The sequence below is a fragment of the Dendrobates tinctorius genome, unplaced genomic scaffold, assembly GCF_039654945.1.
Source record: "Dendrobates tinctorius isolate UK_male_01 unplaced genomic scaffold, ASM3965494v1 ptg000111l, whole genome shotgun sequence".
NCBI classification, from domain to species: domain Eukaryota; kingdom Metazoa; phylum Chordata; class Amphibia; order Anura; family Dendrobatidae; genus Dendrobates; species Dendrobates tinctorius.
The window spans coordinates 15,910,835-15,933,291 of NW_027361779.1; the positions used below are offsets into that span (position 1 = coordinate 15,910,835).

Sequence of the window (22,457 nt, forward strand, 5' to 3'; positions counted from 1 at the left end):
GGCAGTGCTGTGGGGTCGGAGGTGAGATGAATCTATGCTGCACTTTATGTACATGCTGAGTAGTGAGGCCGGGCTGTGGGGTCCGAGATGAGATGAATCAGTGCTGCACTTTATGTACATGCTCAGTAGTGACCAGTGCTGTGGGGTCGGAGGTGAGATGAATCTGTGCTGCACTTTATGTACATGCTCAGTAGTGACCAGTGCTGTGGGGTCGGAGGTGAGATGAATCTGTGCTGCACTTTATGTACATGCTCAGTAGTGAGGCCGGGCTGTGGGGTCGGAGGTGAGATGAATCTGTGCTGCACTTTATGTACATGCTCAGTAGTAAGGCCGGGCTGTGGGGTTGGAGGTGAGATGAATCTGTGCTGCACTTTATGCACATGCTCAGTAGTGAGGCAGTGCTGTGGGGTCGGAGGTGAGATGAATCTATGCTGCACTTTATGTACATGCTGAGTAGTGAGGCCGGGCTGTGGGGTCCGAGATGAGATGAATCTGTGCTGCACTTTATGCACATGCTCAGTAGTGACCAGTGCTGTGGGGTCGGAGGTGAGATGAATCTGTGCTGCACTTTATGTACATGCTGAGTAGTGAGGCCGGGCTGTGGGGTCCGAGATGAGATGAATCTGTGCTGCACTTTATGCACATGCTCAGTAGTGACCAGTGCTGTGGGGTCGGAGGTGAGATGAATCTGTGCTGCACTTTATGTACATGCTCAATAGTGAGGCCGGGCTGTGGGGTTGTAGATGAGATGAATCTGTGCTGCACTTTATGTACATGCTCAGTAGTGAGGCAGTGCTGTGGGGTCGGAGGTGAGATGAATCTATGCTGCACTTTATGTACATGCTGAATAGTGAGGCAGTGCTGTGAGGTCGGAGGTGAGATGAATTTATGCTGCACTTTATGTACATGCTGAATAGTGAGGCCGGGCTGTGGGGTCGGAGGTGAGATTAATCTGTGCTGCACTTTACATGCTCAGTAGCAAGGCCAGGCTGTTGGGTCGGAGACAGAAGTCGGGGAAATTGTGGAGTCGGAGCCAGTGGTTTGGCTTTCCTACTCTACAGCCCTATTTTTGAGTACATATAGCTTATTAGCAAATGTTGAGTATCTCTTTGTGGAAAGTAATACTGTATATAAAAAAACAATTCTGCTAGTTTGTTTGTTTTTCGTTTTTTTAAATTTGATATTACTCATTGGGCTGCACAAGTAAAGTATCTTTATTCTGTATGTCAGTAAGATGATGGTGCTGCCAAATTTCTACAGTTGTATTACATTTATACAATAAATACTCTTTGAAAATAGAAACCTTTGTTTGATCGATCATAGTCTCAGTCATACGTTTCTTAATCTTTTTGTCAGCAGAGCTTTGCAAGTTCTAGATACTGTAAGGCTAAGTGCACACGTTGCGGATTCCGCTGCAAGTTTTTCCGCGCGGAAACGCAGGTAAAACCGCAGGTAAAGTGACCTGCGGTTTGGTCTTCGGTTTTGCCCTGCGGTTTCACACCTCTACTATGTTAAAGGTGTGAAACCGCTGCAGAATCCGCCCAAACAATTGACATGCTGCGGTTTGTAAACCGCAGCGTGAGCACAGCGTTTTTGAAAACCCATAAGCTTTCATTGTACTGTACCATGTCAGCGGAACTGCTGCGTTTCCACAGGGCCAAAACCGCTGCGGAAACGCAGCAGAATCCGCAATGTGTGCACATAGCCTAAGTTTGTTTGGCAAGCTGTAGTTTTCAATTATAGTATGTTCGGGTGAATATGAATTTTGATCACTTTTAATCCCTTCTTTAGATATATATATACTATTATGAAGGGAAAAAAGCAGTAAATCTGGAAATGTGTTTATTTTACTACTTTTGTGCAATTTTTTTTTTCTCTTTTCAGCCATCATGTTCTGAGAACCCCAACATTTAACATTTTTCTGCTACAGTTTTGGTTCGGTTCCATTTTGGATACTATTGATCACTTTTTATTAAATTTTTTTGTGAAGCAAGATTTACAAAGACAGTAATGCTGGGATAGTTCATAATAATTTTTTTTATAACGTTCACCATGTTTGATTATTAATATAGTTTTATAGTACAGGTCCATAAAAAGAAAGCAATACAAAACATATTTTTTTTTTTTTTTTAGGGGATTGTGTGGTTTGTTTGTTTTTTTGTTTGTTTTTCTTACATTAATTTTATTAAGAGGCTATGTATTGCCCTGCACTACACAAGTGGTGCAGTGTGAAATCCATGTGATGTAAGGATCACAGATTCAAGTCCACTTCTCAGATGGTAAGTACTGTACAAAAAAAAAAGTTTTTTAAGTCTAAAAATAAATTGTTAACGCTAAAGAAAAATCCTTGTTTAACCCCTTTGTGACGGTGCCAATTTTTTAAATTCTGACCAATGTTACTTTATGTGGTCATAACTCTGGAACGCCTCAACAAATTCCAGTGATTTTCGAGACTGTTTTTTCGTGGCACATTATAATTTATGATAATGGTAAATTTAGATTGATATATTTTGTGTTCATTTATAAAAAATATCAGAAACTTGACAAAAATGTAAACAAAATTACAACTTTCAAACTTTGAATGATTACCCCTTTAAATCCAGATAGTCATACCACAGAAAAACATTAATAAATAACATTTCCCACGTCTGCTTTACATCAGCACCATTTTTAAAATGCTAATTTATTTTGTTAGCCTTTTAGGAGGTTTAAAAATGTAGCAGTAATATTTCATTTATTCAAGGAAATTTACAAAGTTTATTTTTTTGAGGGACCTATCCAGGTTTGAAGTGACTTTAGGGGTGCTATATATTGGAAAACCCCACACGTGATACCATTTTAAAAACTGCACCCCCTGACATATTGAAAACTGCTGTCAGGTAGTTTATTAACCCTTCAGGTGATTTTCAGGAATTAATGCAAAGTAGTTTAGCCGGAATGAAAAAGTGTTTGTTTACCACCTAAATGTCGCTGACTTCTGAACGGACCGCTATAGTCGGGAGACTGTAAGGCCACTGTTTGGCCATGAACTGCTATGGCAAACATTAGGACCACACAATCATGATCTCGGTGTGTCAATTAGATTAAAGCGGAAGCCCCCACAATCTATTAACCATTTATTTGATGTAGTCACTTTTGACAGCAGCAACTAAGAGGTTAAACAGATATGGACGGTGCCAACACCGATCATTTGTGATACAGCAAGTTGTCAGCTATAGTGGACAGCTGACAGCTGCTGGATTGTCACCTGTATGGGGATGATATTCCCTTATATCTCAGGTCAGTAAAAATACATATTGGCTGTCATGAAGGGTAGCATTTACAATTTATTTTTAGACTTAGAAAACTTTTTTATTTTTTTTGTACAGTACTTACCAACTAAGAAGTGGACTTGAATCTGTGATCCTTAGATCACATGGATTTCACACTGCACCACTTGTGTAGTGCAGGGCAATACATAGCCTCTTAACCCCAGACTCCAGTGAGATCTGATAGGCTGAGGTATATGGCGGCCACGGAGGCCATTATGAGGCCTCATGTTGCCATAGATACATATTGGCTCTTCTCGATCTCGCTGTGGGGATGCAGATGCACCTTCACTGACAAACCCTTTGAGCTTTCCCACTATAGTTTCGTAACGGTTTGCATGTTATAGAAACATGACAAACCAGAAGTGGAGAAGGAAAGTTAATACTTGGGTATCTTGGGACTAGTACATTAGGGGAAATCCAGAGTGTCAACAAATTAGACTTGTCCTACCTTCCTGTGAGACTAGACCGGCCATAGGAGACTGACTGTTCTCATAACCAAGGCTAGTAACCCTTTCTCCTAATCGTGGCTTTGCATCCTGCCATAGCTGTGCTTGTACACCCATATTGCTGGAGACGGGTTTATTATGCTGATGCTACCCGGAGTTCTGTGGAATAATTGGCCGTGTTGCAGAGTTCACTGTTGGCTTTGTACTCTTGTTTATCTCTTGCCCTTAGTCTTCATTTATCTCCGGGGATTGCATTAATTGGCAGAGTGTTTTCTACAGCTTTTGACTTAAAAAAGATAATAATAATGTACAAATGCTTTTTCTCAATCTTTGATTTCTTTTTATTTTTTTTCTGTTGGCCATCTTACACAGAATTGAACCGAATTTAGGATACTCCTGCCAGATGGATTCTTCTATGGTTGCCATGGAAATAGTTGGGCCATAAATGAGGCCCCAGCTGATGTGTATCATTTCAAACAGCTCTTTGAAGCTTAACCCCTTGTAGCCTATCCAGATGCACATAGCGATATGAGGTTGGGTGCAATTTACTTGATTACAGAGGTGTAATTTGGTGTTCACTAATGTCATTGGAGATTTATATTGGCTCTGGGCTAACATACTCTATATTCCTTATTTTGAGAAGTAAGAGTTCTCCTACAGCTAGTCTAATTAGAATTGCTGGAGAATTTATTTTGCACATAAGAAATTTTAAATACAATTAAAAAAAAATATGAAAGTTGCAACCCCTAAACATGTGGTGGTACAGGAGGCACACTTCCTCTAGCAGTTGCTCTTGTTGAATGCACCTGAAAGTTAGAGTTCCTGAATCAATGAGGTTCTTTGCATTTACTCAAATTTTCATGTACTCGAATTAAGTACATATCTAAAGCATAGAGGAAGGGGACCGCGTGCGAGCTGTTGACGGAAGGGGGCCGCGTGTGACCCACGAAAGCTCCTGGGTCTAGTGCAGTCTTCTGAATTACTTAATAATATGGACTTTGAAGGCGTAGTCCTGCCTAATGCAAATTTTCAGCAAGCATGATAATTTGCCGAATCCTAACAGTGTGTATTGTTAGGATTAGACTCTGCATTCCCGTTCTACCAGTCATCATGTGACCGCAAGATTGCGACTTGCATACTTGCTGTCACGTGCCTACCAGCTTGTCGTGTGCTTCTCACACTAAGGAGTGGATGAGCAGCCAGTGGACACGTGACCACAGGTATACAAATCGCATACTTCTATCATCTGACGAATTCTAACAGTATTTACGATACACACTCTTGCAGAAAATTTACACTAGGCTGGATAACCCTTTTAAAAGCCATTTGAGCACTTTCGAAGCCAAGTCAACTTTGTGGGGGGCTCAGAAACAAAACGTTTAACGGCGTTAAAGGATTTGTTGAGATTGGAAAACCTGTTGGTTCTCCACTCATCTGTAAGGCTGCGTTCACACTTTGCTGTTTTTTCGCAGCAAAAAAGCTAAGAAAGGGCATCCCATACGATCCTATGGGATTCCACATTGCTGTGCTAATGCTGCGTATTTTACCGCTGCGGAATCGCATCGTGGTAAAATCCACAGCATGCTCATTCTTTTTGCGGAATCGCGGCGATTCTGCACACATAGGAATGCATTGATCCGCTTACTTTCCGCATATATTTAGCTTTTTTTTTTTTTTTTTTACCTGTGTATTTTCTGCCTCTAATGCAATTATAGGGGAAAAATTCAGCACATGGCTCTCAAAGTACCGGCAAGTGAATTTGCATATTGCAGATTTGAAACATGCACCGCAGGTCCGTTCATGCAGAGTGGGAAAAAAAAATAGTGGGCATGAGATTTCTGAAAATCCCATCCACTTAACTGGAACTGGAAGAAGCTGCAGCAGAAATACAAAGTCTGATTATTCTGACTCATGGATATGTAGAACGTATGGTGCCTGGATAGACCTCTCTTTCTGAGCCCCTTCCGTATCGACCTGTACTCACGTTCATACCGATTAATCAGACAGCTTAACTCAGCCACGATCTCATGTAAGAAGACTCCAGGAAAAGAGGGATGCTTTAACTGAAATTCTTGTATTATGATGAAAGCAGCAGGTAAAAAGGAATATTCTTCAGAGGACATGTAAGAAGATGCATACAGATGGAGGGACGATCACAAAATGGAGAATAAGGGAGGGAACAAGCATACATCACAGGACTACAGGGAGAGAGTTGGAACAAAATACAGGGAAAGGCAAACTTCTGCCTAGCAACAGATGATGCAACACAAACAATGCAAATATTAAATGATTTCCCAAGTCGTGGGACATGACACTCCCCGTCTGAAATCCTTGGATTTCACGATGTCCTTAATTCTTCGAAGTCGTTCGAACCTGAAAAACAAGAGAAAAGAAAAACATGCATGCAATAATAAACATTTTTAAAGTCCAACTCGTTGTTGTTGACCCGTAGATCACACCGGAAGATAAGTCCAAGTCTATTAAACCCATCTTCGGATTGGGGAAGCCGCAAACATGCCAACTCTTCCACCAACCCAGCAATCCAATGGCAATGTTCAAAGTTCAATCCAATGGAAAATGTCAATGTTCAATAAAAAACTGGGGAATGAGTAGGTATGCTCCCCGCCGTGAGCAACGTCCAGGAGCAATGTTCAGTTCATGTGACGTCCTCCTTTGGTAGAAGCAGCACGAGATCAGTGACCGGACGGAAGAAGGTTCGGGTAGAGCCCCCTTTTGTGCAAGTGCAGGTGCAAGTATTCGGTCTTCCAACGGTGCCAAAACACGTTAGCTATGTGTTGTACTTGCTTCCACTGACGTTTGTAAATGTCCTTGTTATCGAAATTCCCGGGAGGAACTGTAGCAGCTCCAATCTTCTGTGTAAGAAGTGTAGCTGGGGTAAGAATCATTGGAGCATCAGGGTCAGATGATACTGGGACCAAAGGTCTAGCATTTATTATGGCTGACACTTCTGCGAGGAAAGTGACCAGAACTTCATGAGTAAGGGGAAGTTTATGGTCCAGCAACATGGAGTCAAGGATCCTTCGTGCAACTCCAATCATGCGTTCCCAGGATCCACCCATGTGTGAAGAGTGTGGAGGGTTGAATACCCAAGTGCATCCATTGTCGGACAAGAAATTGTCAAACTGCAATTCCTTGCAGGCTCCTACAAAGTTGGTGCCGCAGTCGGACCGGAGTTGCTTGGCAGGTCCCCGCATGGAAAAGAATCTTCTTAGGGCATTGATGAAGCTAGAGGTATCCATGGATTCAATTACCTCGATGTGAACTGCACGGATACTGAGACAGGTGAATAGGACAGCCCACCGCTTACTGTTTGCGGCTCCTCCACGGGTTCTTCTGGCAACAACCGACCATGGGCCGAAGACGTCTACACCAACGTATGAGAATGGTTGGTCTGTGCTCAGTCGATCTGCTGGAAGGTTCGCCATTTGTTGTTGTTGGTGTCTTCCTCGTAACCTTCGACACTTGACACATCTATGGAGAACTGAGGAGACGCACCTCTTCATCCCCATGATCCACAAGCCAGCAGACCTGATGGCACCTTCAGTAAGATGTCTGCCTTGGTGCTGCACTTGTTCGTGATAGTGCCGAATCAACAGAGTAGTGACGTGATGTCGACCTGGAATGATGATGGGGTTCTGCTCCTTATCGTATAGATCAGATTTATTTAAACGTCCACCCACTCTTAGTAACTGGCGATGATCGACTACTGGGTTCAAGTCAAGCAGAGTGCTGTTTCTGGACATACTGACTCCCTTGGTAATACTGTCAATCTCGTGTGAATATTATTCTTGTTGCACACACATGATGATGACTTGTTCAGCATGGTCTATGTGGTCGGCAGTGAGACGACTCTTACACACATGCCAACCATGGCACCCTGAGGGCTTGTCTTTTGTAAAACAGCGAGCAATGTGGATGAGACGAGCTATAGTTCGTACAGCGGAGGACCAGCTAGAGAAGCGTTCGAAGCGGTGAAACTTCAACCCTTGCCTAGGTGTCATTGAAGTATAGTGAACAGAGATAGTTTGTCTGATTTCCTTATCAGATTCTGGTTCCACCAGCTCATAAGCATTGTTGGTGTTGCTCGCACAGAAATCTCCGTACAGGAGACTGGGAGGCGTAAACCACATGTTGTCACCAAACTTAGAAGCAGATGTAAGTCTTGTACCTCGGTCAGCTGGGTTTAGATCGGTGGAGATTTGATGCCACTGCTCGGGGGTAGAAAAACTTCTGATGCGTTCTACTCTGTTGCTCACATATACATAGAACTGCTTTGTTTGGTTGTGTATGTACCCGAGTACCACTCTGCTGTCTGTGTAAAAGGTAAAGGAATCAATTGCAATGTCCATTTCGTCTCTTACAACTTCAGCAATTTCTACTGCCAGTACTGCAGCGCAAAGTTCGAGTCTGGGTACAGAGTGTGTAGGCTTTGGAGTTAATTTGGCCTTACCCAGGATGAAACCACAATGCACCTTATTAGCTTCTAAGGTCTTCAGATAAGCTACTGCGGCTATGGCTTCTGTAGATGCATCACAGAAAATATGGACTTCTCTTCTGATTGCAGCCAAAGATGATCTTGGAGAAAAACAACGTGGGACTTGGAGTTGCTCTAAGAACTTCAAGGACTTCTTCCATGTCTCCCACCTTTGCTGTTTCTGAGTCGGCAGCGGGGTGTCCCAATCAGTGTTCTCGGCAGTGAGCTGTCTTAACAGTATCTTGCCTTGAATAGTGATGGGTGCTACAAACCCGAGAGGATCGTAGATGCTATTTATGACAGATAGGACTCCTCGTTTGGTAAAGGGTTTGTCACAGGGCGACACTTGGAAGGTGAAGGTGTCCTGTTTGTTATCCCACGGTAGACCAAGGCTGCGCTGTGTGGGAGGAACATCAAAACCTAGGTTGAGGTCCTTTAGGTTCGTGGCATGGTCCTCAGATGGAAACGCGCTCATTACCTCTTGACTGTTAGAGATGATCTTGTGGAGTCTGAGGTTTGATGTGGATAGCATTTCCTGTGTCCTGGAGAGTAGGTCAATTGCCTCTTCACTTGTGGGCAAGGACTTGAGCCCGTAGTCTACGTAGAAGTTCTTCTCTACGAATTGACGAGCATCGGATCCGTACTCTCTCTCACCTTCCTGGGCTGTCCGTCTCAGTCCGTAGATCGCCACAGCAGGTGAAGGACTGTTGCCGAAGACATGGACCTTCATCCGGTAGTCTATGACTTGATTGTTGACATTGTTGTCTTTGTGCCATAGGAACCTAAGATAGTTTCTGCTGTCTTCCTTCATGATGAAGCAATGAAACATCTGCTGAATGTCGGCCATTATAGCAACAGGTTCTTGTCTGAAGCGGATCAATACTCCTAGGAGGCTGTTGTTCAGGTTGGGTCCAGTTAGTAGCAGGTTGTTGAGAGAGAGGCCTTCATACTGAGCACTGGAGTCAAACACCACTCTGATCTGGTTAGGCTTGTGAGGGTGATAGACACCAAAGGATGGAAGGTACCAACATTCTTCTCCTTCCTTCAGTGGTGGAGCAGGTTCAGCATGATCTCTGTCAAAGATGTTCTGCATAAAGTCAATGAAATGCTTCTCCATCTCTGGTTTCCTCTTTAGGGTACGCTTTAAGGATGAGAACCTTGTAGTTGCTTGCTGCAGGTTGTTCGGCAACCTCGCTCTTGGGAAACGAAAGGGTAAAGGAGCTACCCAACTGTTGGAGTCATCTTGAACAAGTTCTTTGTCCATAACCTTTATGAATTCTTTATCTTCCCTTGTGGGTGCTAACTTGTTGTCTTCATTTGTGAAATCGAACACTGTTGACCCGAGGTTTTCGTCCCAGGGCTGGAGCATGTTCATGTTGTTGAAGGATTCCTGTTGCCTCTTGGTGTTGCTCACTTTCTCTTTCACCCAGTAATGATGTGGGCATGGCTGAAAATGAGTGCTGCGACCATTTGGCAAGATGTGTGTTTTGTAAGAGGAGATGTTATTAGGTCTCTTCATCTTGAGTATGCAAACATTGCCTATAATTACCCAGCCTAGATCAAAGCGTTGGGCAAATGGTGCGTCGTGTGGTCCGTTAATTTGCTGACGTACCTTGTGCAGCCGGAGAATGTCTCTGCCAAGCAGAATCAGGATATCTGCGCTGTTGTTGAGGGCTGGTATCTTGTTTGCTATCCCCTTGAGATGTGGGTGATGAAGAGCAGCCTCTGGCGTTGGGATCTCTTCTCGATTGGATGGAATCTGGTTGCACTCGACAAGTGTAGGTAAGGGTATCTCTACGGTGTTTTCGAGGGATGTCGCTATAAAACCACTGGCCCTTCTCCCAGAGACCTCTGTAACACCGCTGCAGGTACTTAAGGTGTAAGGGTAAGCATTTCCCTTTAAGTTAAACATATCAAAGAGTTCTGACCTTGCAAGTGATCGGTTGCTCTGATCATCCAAGAGGACGTACACCTTCACGGCTTTCTCTGGGTGACCGTTGGGATTTACGTTCACCAGGCAAATCTTCGCACAGGACTTGTCCCAGAGACCTTCTCCGCAGACTTCTGTGCATGAAGAAGATATTGTGGTATGACTTGCAGTTTGAGCTGCGTCCTCCCCGCCATGGCTCGTGGTGGGGGAAGGAGTACGTGTAGAGTCAGGACGGTATGGGTGGAGTGCTTGTACGTGGTCCTCACTGTCACACTCCATACACTTAATTGTAGTTTTACAGTCTTTAGCAAGGTGTTCAGTAGAAGCACAACATCTGTAGCATACCCCAAACTTCTTTAGAAGTGCCTTGCGTTCTTGGAGCGGTTTCTTCCTGAAGCCGATGCACTTTTTTAAGGGATGTGGCTTCTTGTGGATGGGACACTCACGATTTGGGTTCTCTATCTTTTCACCCTTGTTGCTCTTGCCTGGGGCTGATGTTGGTAAGGGAAGAATAATCCGTCTTCTTCACTGACACTGGACCCCTGCGGTTTCTGTCATTCGAGCGTGTGCTCACGTATTTAGAATTAGGTGAAGCTGGGCCACTGGATTCTCCGTAGGAAAAGCTTGGGTCGTTCTTACGCTCTGCAATGTCTTTTATAAACTCACAGAAGTAGGAGAACGGAGGAAATGACACTTGATGGTCTTTCTTGTATTTTGACCCTATTGTAGTCCACTTCTCTTGTACATTGTATGGTAGCTTGGAGATAATGGGGTTTACTCCACGAGCAGTGTCCAGGTAGCTGAGGCCAGGTAGGTGGGTGTCTGCCTTGGCCAGCTGGAGCTCTAACAGCAGGTCACTGAGCTCTTGGAACTTTGAACTGTCCTTGCTTGATATCTTTGGAAAACTCTGTAGTCGCTTGAACAGTGCATCCTCTATGGCTTCTGGACTGCCAAAGTTTCTCTCTAGTCTTTCCCATGCAGCCATGAGACCAGCCATTGGATTACTGATATGTACAGACCTGAGCCTCTTGACACGCTCTGTGGATTGTGGTCCTAACAATCTGATCAGCAGGTCCAGCTCTTCCGCAGCAGTGATGCCGAGGTCACTAGTTACGGTTCTAAAGGCACTTTTCCAACCTCTGTAATTTTCAGGTTGGTCGTCGAACCTTGTGAGACCGGTTTTAGTAAGTTCACGGCGAATCATGTACCTTGCGAAGTCGGACATGTCTGTTCTTTCTGACTTAGGATGCACAATTGTAGGCAGAGCGGTGTTGTACATAGGGGTGGAGACGTCTTGGCCTTGAAACATGGGGAAGTATGGAGTGGCATATGCATTTAGTCCAGCAACTGGTTTGGTGGGTATAGTTTCTGCTACATGTGGAGGTGGCACTGTGTGGTTGTCGAGGGTATAATGACCTTGAATGCAGGATTCTGTAAGTGGATCGGCATCCTGGTGCTCAAGAGAAGCGTCAACACCATCAAGAGTGTTAGTGATGATCTGCGGTTCGCCATCTTGGCTTAGCACGTAGTCTCTTGTGCGTTCAATAGGGTCTTCTGCCTCCATTTCACACAAACTGACGCTGTCTCTTTGACTCCCACTGACAGCTTGCTCGAGTACCTTTAATTCTGCCATGGCTGTTGCATGCTCACATTCCTTCTCTAGAGCTTCCTTTTCCGCTTTCACGCGTGCAGCTTCTGCATCCATTTCTGCTCTCTTTTGTGCAGCAGCTGCATCCATTTCTGCTCTCTTTTGTGCAAAGGCAGCTTGTACCTTAGTAGTTTCAGCCTTAGCATGTGCTCTTATAAGCTGCTCAGTAAGAGTAGAATATTTTGATGACCTTGACCTAGATGAACGTTTTGAGTGCTTACACGATTTGGATGTGCGAGTTGATGCATCTGGTGTTCGTGCGATTCTAGCCTCTATCTTGGCTTTAATGTCACGTACAGTGCAGTCTCTTTCAGAATTAAGCTGCTGGAAACCTTGCAATTCGTTTAAAGTCTCTGGGAGATTCAGTTTCTTCAGGAGAATAATATATTGGTCACTCTTCTCCATATACATTTGGTATGCTGTGCATAATTGTTCTAGGACTCCCTCTGGTGGTAACTCATGAGAAGCAGGCCTTGATGCAGTGTCTATATGACTCAGCACTTTCTTCCATACTGAAGACACATCACTATATAATTCACATTTTGCAGTCTCTAAATTCTCCATGACTTTCCATGTGGGTTTGACTGTACGTTTTCCCCTTTCGCTAGATGGTGGATGGGGGTCTGGGTCTCTTTCCTGTGCTTGTAAGTCTGGTAGGGACATTGTATTCCTTGCTTCAGACATGATTAGATTGCAGGCAGGAAGAGTGGATGATGAGGGTTAGGCTGTGTGCACACGCTGCGGAATCCGCTGCGGATTAATCCGCACGGATTTTGCAAAAACCGCAGATAATCCGCAGGTCCAAAGACCTGCGGATTATCTGCGGTTTTGCCTGCGGTTTGGTCCTGCGGATTCACTATCTCCACAATGGTGGAGATAGGAACCCGCAGCGGTTTCCGCAGAAAGAATTGACATGCAATACTTTCTGCGGATTCAAAACCGCAGCAAATCCGCGCGGTTTTTTCCGCAGCGTCGGCACAGCGTTTTTATTTTCCCATTCAAATGAATGGTACTGTACACCGCAGCTAAAACTGCTGCGTGTCCGCAGCGGCCAAAACCGCTGCGGAAACGCAGCGGAATCCGCAGCGTGTGCACACAGCCTAATACTTCCCACTGTTCAGCAACAGGAAATACACAGAGACTCTGCACAGAGTTGATACTTTGTATCTAATGCTGGAGCAGCTGCAGGGTCCTGTGTAATGATGGGAGTTATATTCCTCTCTGTTCAGCTGCAGTGTGTAGCTTCTATGCACGCTGGGGTCTGGCTGGAACTGAGTTACAGTCTATCTGGAAAATGTCTTTTTCCACTGAGATTTAGCACAGACCTTGAGTTACTGTCTCTGAAGGCAGGTTATTCCTTTTTACTGTTCTGACTCATGGATATGTAGAATGTATGGTGCCTGGATAGACCTCTCTTTCTGGGCCCCTTCCGTATCGACCTGTACTCGCGTTCATACCGATTAATCAGACAGCTTAACTCAGCCACGATCTCATGTAAGAAGACTCCAGGAAAAGAGGGATGCTTTAACTGAAATTCTTGTATTATGATGAAAGCAGCAGGTAAAAAGGAATATTCTTCAGAGGACATGTAAGAAGATGCATACAGATGGAGGGACGATCACAAAATGGAGAATAAGGGAGGGAACAAGCATACATCACAGGACTACAGGGAGAGAGTTGGAATAAAATACAGGGAAAGGCAAACTTCTGCCTAGCAACAGATGATGCAACACAAACAATGCAAATATTAAATGATTTCCCAAGTCGTGGGACATGACGCTGATATTTTAGAAATCTCATGCACACTGCTTGTTTTTTGCCATAAGTATTTTGTGCTTTGCATGTTTTTTTTGCACAATGGAACATGTCACTTATGTTTTTTCAGTGTTTTTCACCCATTGACATGAATGGGTGGTAAAAAATTGCTGAAAATCTGCAGCAATAACGCAAGTATCAGGTTTTGTAGTGTTTTTTGTGCCAAAATATAATTAAATAAAAACCTCATTCTATTTTTTTTTTCACTAAACTTTATCAGCATGTACAAGAGACAAATGTAGCATGACAAAAGCGCACACAAAAAAAAACCCAAAAAAAAATCAGGCAAAACTTGCTTTTCCTGTAGCTTGTTTCCTGCCAAGAAAGCAGGTTTCCTCCAGGAAAAAAACCGGCCTAGTGTGAATAAAGTAAAAAGCTGCATGTTAGTATTTTTCTGTGTACAGAAACATCTTGAGCTTTCATTGAATGTTTCTAATTGAACTGTGCTTTTCTGCTTCTTTTCAGTTTGCAGAAGACATCTTGGGAAGTAACCATGGATATTCTGTTCCTCCACTACTCCCTGTGGCATAAGACTCATGGAAGGCGCCATCTCTCCAGAATTATTAGTATCCCCTGATTTATCAGGCCTGAACAATTATGGTGTTTTCAGCAATGCTTACACCTGCTCATCCCGTGACATCGTATAGCACACACATCATATATGTCCATGGCTATACCAACGTAACAGCGCCTCAGCCTTCATTCCGTGGCAGTTTGGATCTCCCGCCTAAATACAGTCCAGTGGCCATGACCACAGCTGGCACCATATCGGTGAACACAACTGCTTCTCCCACACAAGCAGCAAAAGATCTGTATGACACCTTGAGTTTACCCCTTCAGATAGTACTCTCTGTCGTGATGATTATTATTCTGTTACTATCATTCCTTGGAAACTTTGTCGTTTGTCTCATGGTCTACCAAAAAGCCGCCATGCGATCTGCGATTAATATTCTCCTAGCAAGCCTGGCATTCGCTGACTTACTGCTTTCCATTCTCAACATGCCCTTTGCGTTGATAACGATCATTATAGCGGAGTGGATTTTCGGAGAAGTTTTCTGTCGAGTATCTGCCATGTTTTTTTGGCTGTTTGTTATCGAAGGCGTGGCTATCCTGCTTATAATAAGCATAGACCGGTTTCTAATTATTGTACAGAAGCAAGACCGACTGAATCCCTATCGGGCAAAGATCCTCATTGTGATCTCATGGGCAACCTCATTTTGCGTAGCTTTTCCTCTTGCTGTCGGGAACCCACACCTACAAGTACCGTCGAGAGCTCCGCAGTGCGTGTTTGGCTACACTACTAATGCTGGATATAAAGCATATGTGATTCTCGTGGTACTGATTTTCTTTTTTATCCCTTTTATGGTGATGCTTTATGCTTTTATGGGCATATTGAACACTGTGCGGCACAATGCAGTCCGTATACATAGCCATCCGGACAGCATATGCCTCAGCCAGGCGAGCAAGCTAGGTCTCATGAGCCTTCAACGGCCTTTCCAAATGAATATAGACATCAGCTTTAAAACTCGTGCCTTCACTACCATATTGGTTTTATTCATTGTCTTTATAGTTTGCTGGGCACCATTCGCGACTTATAGCCTTGTTGCTACATTTAACAGTGACTTTTACAACAAGAGCAACTTTTTTGAGATAAGCACATGGCTTCTTTGGCTATGCTACCTCAAGTCTGCACTAAACCCAATAATCTACTACTGGAGGATTAAGAAATTCCGGGATGCGTGTTTAGATCTAATGCCCAAGTACTTCAAATTTTTACCCCAGCTACCTGGACACACAAGAAGAAGAATCCGCCCTAGCGCCATATATGTGTGCGGGGAACACAGATCTGTAGTGTGATTATTATTATTTTTTTTTTTTCCTTGCTGTGACTGCCATGAATTATTTTATGTGTTTTCAACTATTTCCCTTGTGCAAAAAGTGATGAATTCTGTTCTATGCCAGGAAGCAATGTACATGAAAAAAAAACATGTTACCTCTAGGATTTTTGGTAAATCCATAGTTGGGAAGTACTCTGTCAGGTTAATGCTTACCAGGCCTGCAGTTGGTGTTAGTGCGGGCACCTTGAATGCTGCTACAATCAGTGGATGTGTCATTTTTCTGAAACAAATGTTGCTGCTTTTGCTATTAGATTTGAGCCAAAAAATGTTCTGTAGCTAAACTTTGCAGGATCTCTTTAGTTCTTTCCCAATATCAGTAGTGTGTTTGACCATCTTTCCCCCCGTTTCCTTTAATAACATTGCTGTGTAAGGGATAGACTGACATGTACCCCTGCAGATCGATGAAAACGTGTTTGCACTTTATCAGAGCTTCTCTCACCCCCTTTCTCCCTTTTGGTGTTTAGCAGTGGAAATATTAAGACTTTCAATATTTTTTGTAACAGAATATATTTACATTTAATGTACTGTACAGTGCCTGAATACAGTAGGTAGGTCTTCAAGTCATGATGGGGAATATAATATTATAATCAGGGCTGAAACACTCACATAGAAAAGCCTATGGCCCGCTGTATACAGACATGATCAGTTGGTCAATATGATTTTAATCACATACCATGTCTCCTTTAATATAAAGTAGGTTTTGATGGAGATACACTTCTTCTGAGGCTCCCTTCACGTGTGTGTGGCATCCATTTTTTTTTTTTCACGGATACCATACGTACTTTTAGCCTATAGTGATCCTCATATGTCGGTGTTTTCACACGGACCCATGCCCATTTTTTTTCCGGCTGCATGGATGACAAGGGCCAATACAAGTCTATGGGTCCGTGAAATGCACATACAGCTCACAGACGCCGTCAGTGTGCGGTACGTGTTTAACATTGCAAAGATTCTCCTACACGTTTCAATTTCATTTTGTATCTATACCAAAAAAAGGAGATGGCACACTTACCCAAAACACTGATGAAACCAGTAATGTTTTTTCCCGGTACTGGTTTTATACAGACTTGTGAAGGGGACATAATATCCAACTTCTATCTGGCATGATTGAATTGCATGAGAAACTATTGCATTACAAAGTGTAAAGACAATGCATCATCAGAAAATGACCTATTGTTTAAATCAGTTTTTTTGTGGAAATCTTCATTTTTTTTTCACATCGTTATCTGTATTTTAAAAAAAAATATGGAAATCTTGCAATTTTTTTTTACACTGGCCATTGGAATAATTTTAGACTTCTGGGCCTTGAGTCAATGTTTGCCAATATTCTGACATAAAATGCTTTAAAAAGTCACAATTTTTGCACAGATTTAGCAAATTTTGATGTTTACACACCAGTTTTACTCACCTCAGCCAAAAATGGCACAGGGGTGTGGTAAGCAGCAGAGGCAATCTCTACACCACAAATTTTTCTCCAGTCCGCGAGTGCAGTAAGGTTGTGGGTCATGCCACTTAGCAACTTTCTTGACTCATTAAGAGGCGTGCACTTGTTGTATCAGAAGCCTCACACTCCTCCCTGGACTCACATCAAGACTGGTGTAAAAAATGCGGGTCTTGATGAACCAGGGCTAAAAGGTTTCGATCTATGAAGCAGTTTTTGACACTGTTTCAGTTTGTGTGTGCAGTCTGTAAGTGCACTGAAACTTGGCAACATTTGGTGTGTTCTCATCGGTATCTGAAAAGTGGAGACGCTTGGGCAGTAGGTGCCATAGCCCAGCACAGAAGGCATTCATCATACTTTAAAGTAGCTCTCCCATCAAAATTTTTATTGACTGCAAATGTGCATGCTCACTGATCGCCAGTTTCCATTTACACTCAGGTTCTCTTCTGAGTCAAGTGATGGCTTTTATAATGTAGGTCTATTGAGCGATAGAACAAGGCTCCATAGGTTAACATTGTAAAAGTGGCTAGACTGAGTAAGCAATTCGGAATTAAGTCACATAATTCAGAAGAGGACCATGCAGCACTGTAAACCAGAGAAGACAGCATTTGGTTGCCCTACATTACAAACATTTACACAGATATAACCAATAAAAATTGTAATTAAAAAAGCTTGTGAAAAGTGTAACAAATTAGATGAATGCCTTAGTGAATTTGGTGCATCTTGCTTCAGCACACTCTTCATTAAGACTGTCTTACAAATTGCCGGTCTTGACGAATCAGGACCAAAATTTCTATTCTTTACAAAAGGCTCATTATCATCAGAGGCAGGATTAAAATGCCAGGTTGCTTGATACACAATTGATGTCACAGCACCTCGTCTTTTTACAATGACCATTCTCATAAGATTTTTTAATACAATGGTGTCTTGGGCCATTACTGCTACAGTAAATATGGATTTCATGAAGCTAGAAGAATGAGTCTAGACTAGCCCCAGTGGGCAGTGTGAAAATTGCAAGATTTCACATTTTTACTTTTAATATAGATCATGTGAAAAAAATACATTGCCAACAAATAAAAGTAAAACAAAAAAACTATATAGAGGTAATTTCCTGATGAGGCATTCCCTTTATGTCAGAGATTTAGAATGGTCACTTTTAGAGTTGACAACATTGTTGCGTAATAGCCGTGCATTAATCATTCTCCATTTCCCGTATGGCTTACATTTACACTGTCACTATAAATTTTATAGCCACCAAACAGTTTTCAAAAATCGCTTTGAAATATTAAAAGTATTACTCCTGATGCCCACCACATCTCATGGTTCCCAGGTCTCCCTGCCAATGGTTCTGCTATGAAGTGTCCGAGCAGGAGCAGACTTCTTACGATTAAGTAATATGTATATTTTTTTATCACTGAAACCTAAAATGAAACAATTAGGCAACGGAGTACAGCTGCATTGAAATCTTTTGTCTCCATACTTGCACACTAGAAAACATACTTCAGTCCGCAGCAAATCCTGATGTATTACGCCACGTGGACGCATACCCTTAGACTATACACATGGATTGCTAACCATGGAGACACATAGGTCTACATAGCAGCCGTATACAAAAGGTGGTTTATTAGTAACAAAGACTGTTTGCAAAGTTGCTTCGTTTTTATCTTCTCTCTTCTATTAGATATAGAGATGAACACATCTGATGATTAATCTAATCACGTGGCTTAGCCAGGAAATTCAATTGCAGCAAATTTACGCTCCGTAAATTGAATACCCTTTATTATGCTCTGGCGTTTTTCCAAATTATAGACCACAATAAATGTAAGATGTAAAAAATACAAACGTCTCCAGCAACCTCCACTGCTTGCTATCCCAAGTAGAATCCTTTGCGCCTCTTCTGATTGCTGCTGTGCGCTGAAACTCTGGCCCTATTCACGCTAGGCCTAGAATGTCCATCACACATCGTTGGGTTGCAGGTCGCATTGCAACCTTACGGCGCACATGCGCAGGGATGCCCCAGATCTATTTGTGGTCGAAAGATCAAGACATCACGAACTCATCACCTTACTACGTGCATGCTCAGAGATGTCACAGGCCTGAATGTGGCTTTAAGTCCAGGCCTAGTGTGAGGAGTCCCAGTGTATCAGTGCTCAGTCGTAAGAAGAAATGCAAAGTACCAAACTGGGACACTGAGCAGAGGAAGAGTTGAGCATTTAGGCGAGTATTTGTTTAGTGACCCTCTACAAGTTGGCTGCTATTTTGCTGAATTCTCATGGTTCAAGATACAAAATACCATATCCTGAAGAATACTGATTTCTGTAAAACTCAAGTAGAGCAATAAAAAATGTGGTAGAAAATATACAATCGGAAACCACATGGCAGATACGAAGTGTCCTCAGTTATGGAAAACAATCTCCTTTTCGTATTTGGGAAGGGAGAAAACACATGTTATTTCGATGAAAGCCCATGAAACTTAGGCTTGGTTTGTGCCCTGATTATAATGTTATCTTTTTTAAAAATAGATAGTTTGACAAAGTATTTCTTGTGGTTTTTGTACAAGCCACCAGAAAGTGTAATGTATTAGTATTTGCTGTTTGATTTCTAGTGAAGTCATGCCATTTGTACTTCTGCATTATGAATTCCGGCTTGTATTGGACAAGAAGGAGACTCTCTCAAACCACCATGGACATTGTAAGTATAGATTTACTGAGCTAGGTTGGTGCTGAGCTTTCAGTCTGTATGTAAGGCCTGTTTCACACTTCAGTTTTTTGTTTCAGTCAAAATCCGCCAAAATGGCGGAAAGCGGATCCGTTGCTAACTGATGTGAACGGATGTCACCTGACCGTTTTTTTTGACGGATCCGATGAATGAAGAATTTTAAAGGAACCGCAGCCCGGGGAGGAGAGAGGGAGAAAGAGAGAGAATTTTTTTCTGTTCGCCAGAAATGATTTCAGGGTTAAATTTCCGGCGGACTTCATTCCTCCGGGCATGCGCACTATAAAATGCGGATCCTGCAGCAAAAAAAGTTGCATGGTCCGTCCAGGCATGTCGGCGGACGCAAAAAAATTGACGGATCTGCAAAAAAACGGATCCAACGGATGGCCATCCTTCAAGATCTGCCGGTAATGCAAATCAATGGGGAAAAAAACAGATCCGCCCAAAAAAATGGCGGATCCATTTTTTTTTGCAAAACGGCGGATTTTGACTGATGGTCAAAAACGGAAGTGTGAAACAGGCCTAAGCAGAACCACTTATTAAAGACCCGCTCTTTCTTGATAAAGCACAACTCTTTCCTGACTTGCCTTGGCTGGTACATTAAAGCCAGTGCTGGCCAAGTTTTTCTTTTTCTGTGTCACTGGAATTTCTCTGTTCTGCTTCTTTTTGTATGAACTGTGTATGATTGTGTTCTCGCATAAACTATAGATTACTTGATAGCACTGTGTTCACTTTGACAGACCAGTGTGCAATGGAATTGACTTGCAAAAACTAAAGCCAGTTATCTCAGGAGATTTCATTTTCCATTAGTGACCATTTCACAATTGAAAATGAAGTTCTAAAATCCATATATAACGTAAAGCCCAAGAACTTGAACATATATTCAGGAAGTCCCAAAATGATCTTTTACAATCAAGGGAATTATTTTTTTTCTAATAAGCCATTTGATAACAGAAGTACAATACATAAAGTATGTCTCAAGGCCTTATGCATTAAAATATGTTGTGGAGTCTAGATAACAGAATATTTTAAAAACTTAGTCACTTATGGATGTTACAGCTTAAAGTAAAATGTTCCTCCTGTTAAGATATTGAGACCTTTTAAACGTGGAAATACTGTTGACTTGGATAATTAATTAAAACAGTCTTTAGAGCTGGAGAACTAATGTTTAGGTGCAGGTATCATAGTTTCCTATTGGTGATGATTTGCCTAGAGGTTAAAGCTTATAAACTTACATAAGAATTGAGCAAAAAAGTGAAGATAAAGACGCAAATATTAAACTGTGGCTATGCCATTGTATTACTTACCTTCACTAGATCCAGAGATGCATTCACAAATCCTGTCGTCAGAGCTGAAATCTTGTTTTGTTGTGTTTGGCACTTGACGTTTTGGGAAGTGCAGACTTTATACTATGCTATGTAACAGAAATGCATCCTCTTACTATAATATATTAGTGTGATTGTTCATTGACATCAGAATTGTGAATGCAGCTCCTTACAGACTAATTCCACAAAAAAAAAATGTTGAAAGTCAACTTACCGGTCTGAAGAAACTCCTCTGGCCAACTCATGTCCAACACAGATCGTGGTGAGCAGCCACAGCAAACATCAAGCGAAGAAAGGAAGAGTCCAGCTCAGGACGGAGTAGGCAAAAATAGGACAAACCTTTATTGGACAAACTTAAAATATCCAAAACATTGCACACATGACTCATGAGTAAGACTCTTTAGTTGAAACGCGTTGATCGCCTCCACTGGTGTTTTGGATATTTTTAAGTTTGTCCAATAAAGGTTTGTCCTATTATTGCCTACTCCGTCCTGAGTTGGATTCTTCCTTTCTTCACTTGTAATTCCACAAATGTACATGTTAAGAGATGCAATGCATTTACAAAGTTACTCTAGTGAGAAATTCTTTATATAAACCTTGAAACATTGTTTCTGTAGACATCCCACAGCACTGTCGAATAAAATGTTCCAGGTCAGGCCCTTTCTATACATTATTCAAGTGCCATTCTTACTAGCATGAAGTTGATCATTTACATGGCAGTCTGCATTTAATATCAAACATGAACGGTCTGAGATCACACATTGCCTGAACCCTCCCATTCATGACTGTTGGTGACTATTTAGGCTTGTCCACATAGCACTAACTTATCACCACTTTACAGACATCATGTACTACTGCGACTCAAACTATATTCCCTATCAGTATGTCTTTGGAGTGTGGGAGGAAACCGGAGAACCCGGAGGAAACCCACGCAAACACGTGGAGAACATACAAACCCTTTGCAGGTGTTGTCTTCAGTAGGATTTGGACCCAGGACCCCAGCACTGAAAAGTAACATTGTTATTTACTGAACTTTGAAAAACAGGATTTAGGCATGCCCCCAATGGAGCAGTAGCAACAACGCTTTTGTGCCTAGCCTAAAAGACAGAAACCGCCAGAAAAAATGTCAAATGGAGTCCAAAGCTTTATGTCTTGGACACTAAGCGCCCATCTGAAGTCTATGGCTTCAAGGCATGTATCTTTTATTTTTTTTCTGGATTTGATTATCAAGTTCATGCGATCAGTGATGAGTTTGATTATCACTGATCCACTCCACATATGTACAGCCACAAATATCACATTTCCTTTTGGCTTTATACAAAATACATGTCAGAAGCTAACTATAACATTGTTCCTTTTGTTGCCTATAAGAGCAGTTTTAGCACAAGGCATCATTTTGAATTCTTATCGTAAACAGATTATTTTTTTTCATC

General features: G+C 42.4%; 1 protein-coding gene across 4 annotated transcripts in view; it reads left to right on the forward strand.

Annotated features, from left to right (window-relative positions):
* Positions 1 to 22,457, forward strand: part of GPR63 (G protein-coupled receptor 63) — an 86,620-nt gene that overhangs the window by 58,007 nt on the left and 6,156 nt on the right. For 2 of the 4 annotated variants that reach the window (XM_073589531.1, XM_073589532.1), the window contains exons 2-3: positions 14,111 to 15,498; positions 19,590 to 20,418. In XM_073589531.1, coding sequence (XP_073445632.1) covers positions 14,243 to 15,498; positions 19,590 to 19,710 — 1,377 coding nt within the window. In that variant the 5' untranslated portion in view covers positions 14,111 to 14,242 and the 3' untranslated portion in view covers positions 19,711 to 20,418. Of the gene's footprint in view, positions 1 to 14,110; positions 20,419 to 22,457 lie in introns of those variants that run through there. The other 2 variants (XM_073589533.1, XM_073589534.1) reach the window with 2 other exon arrangements.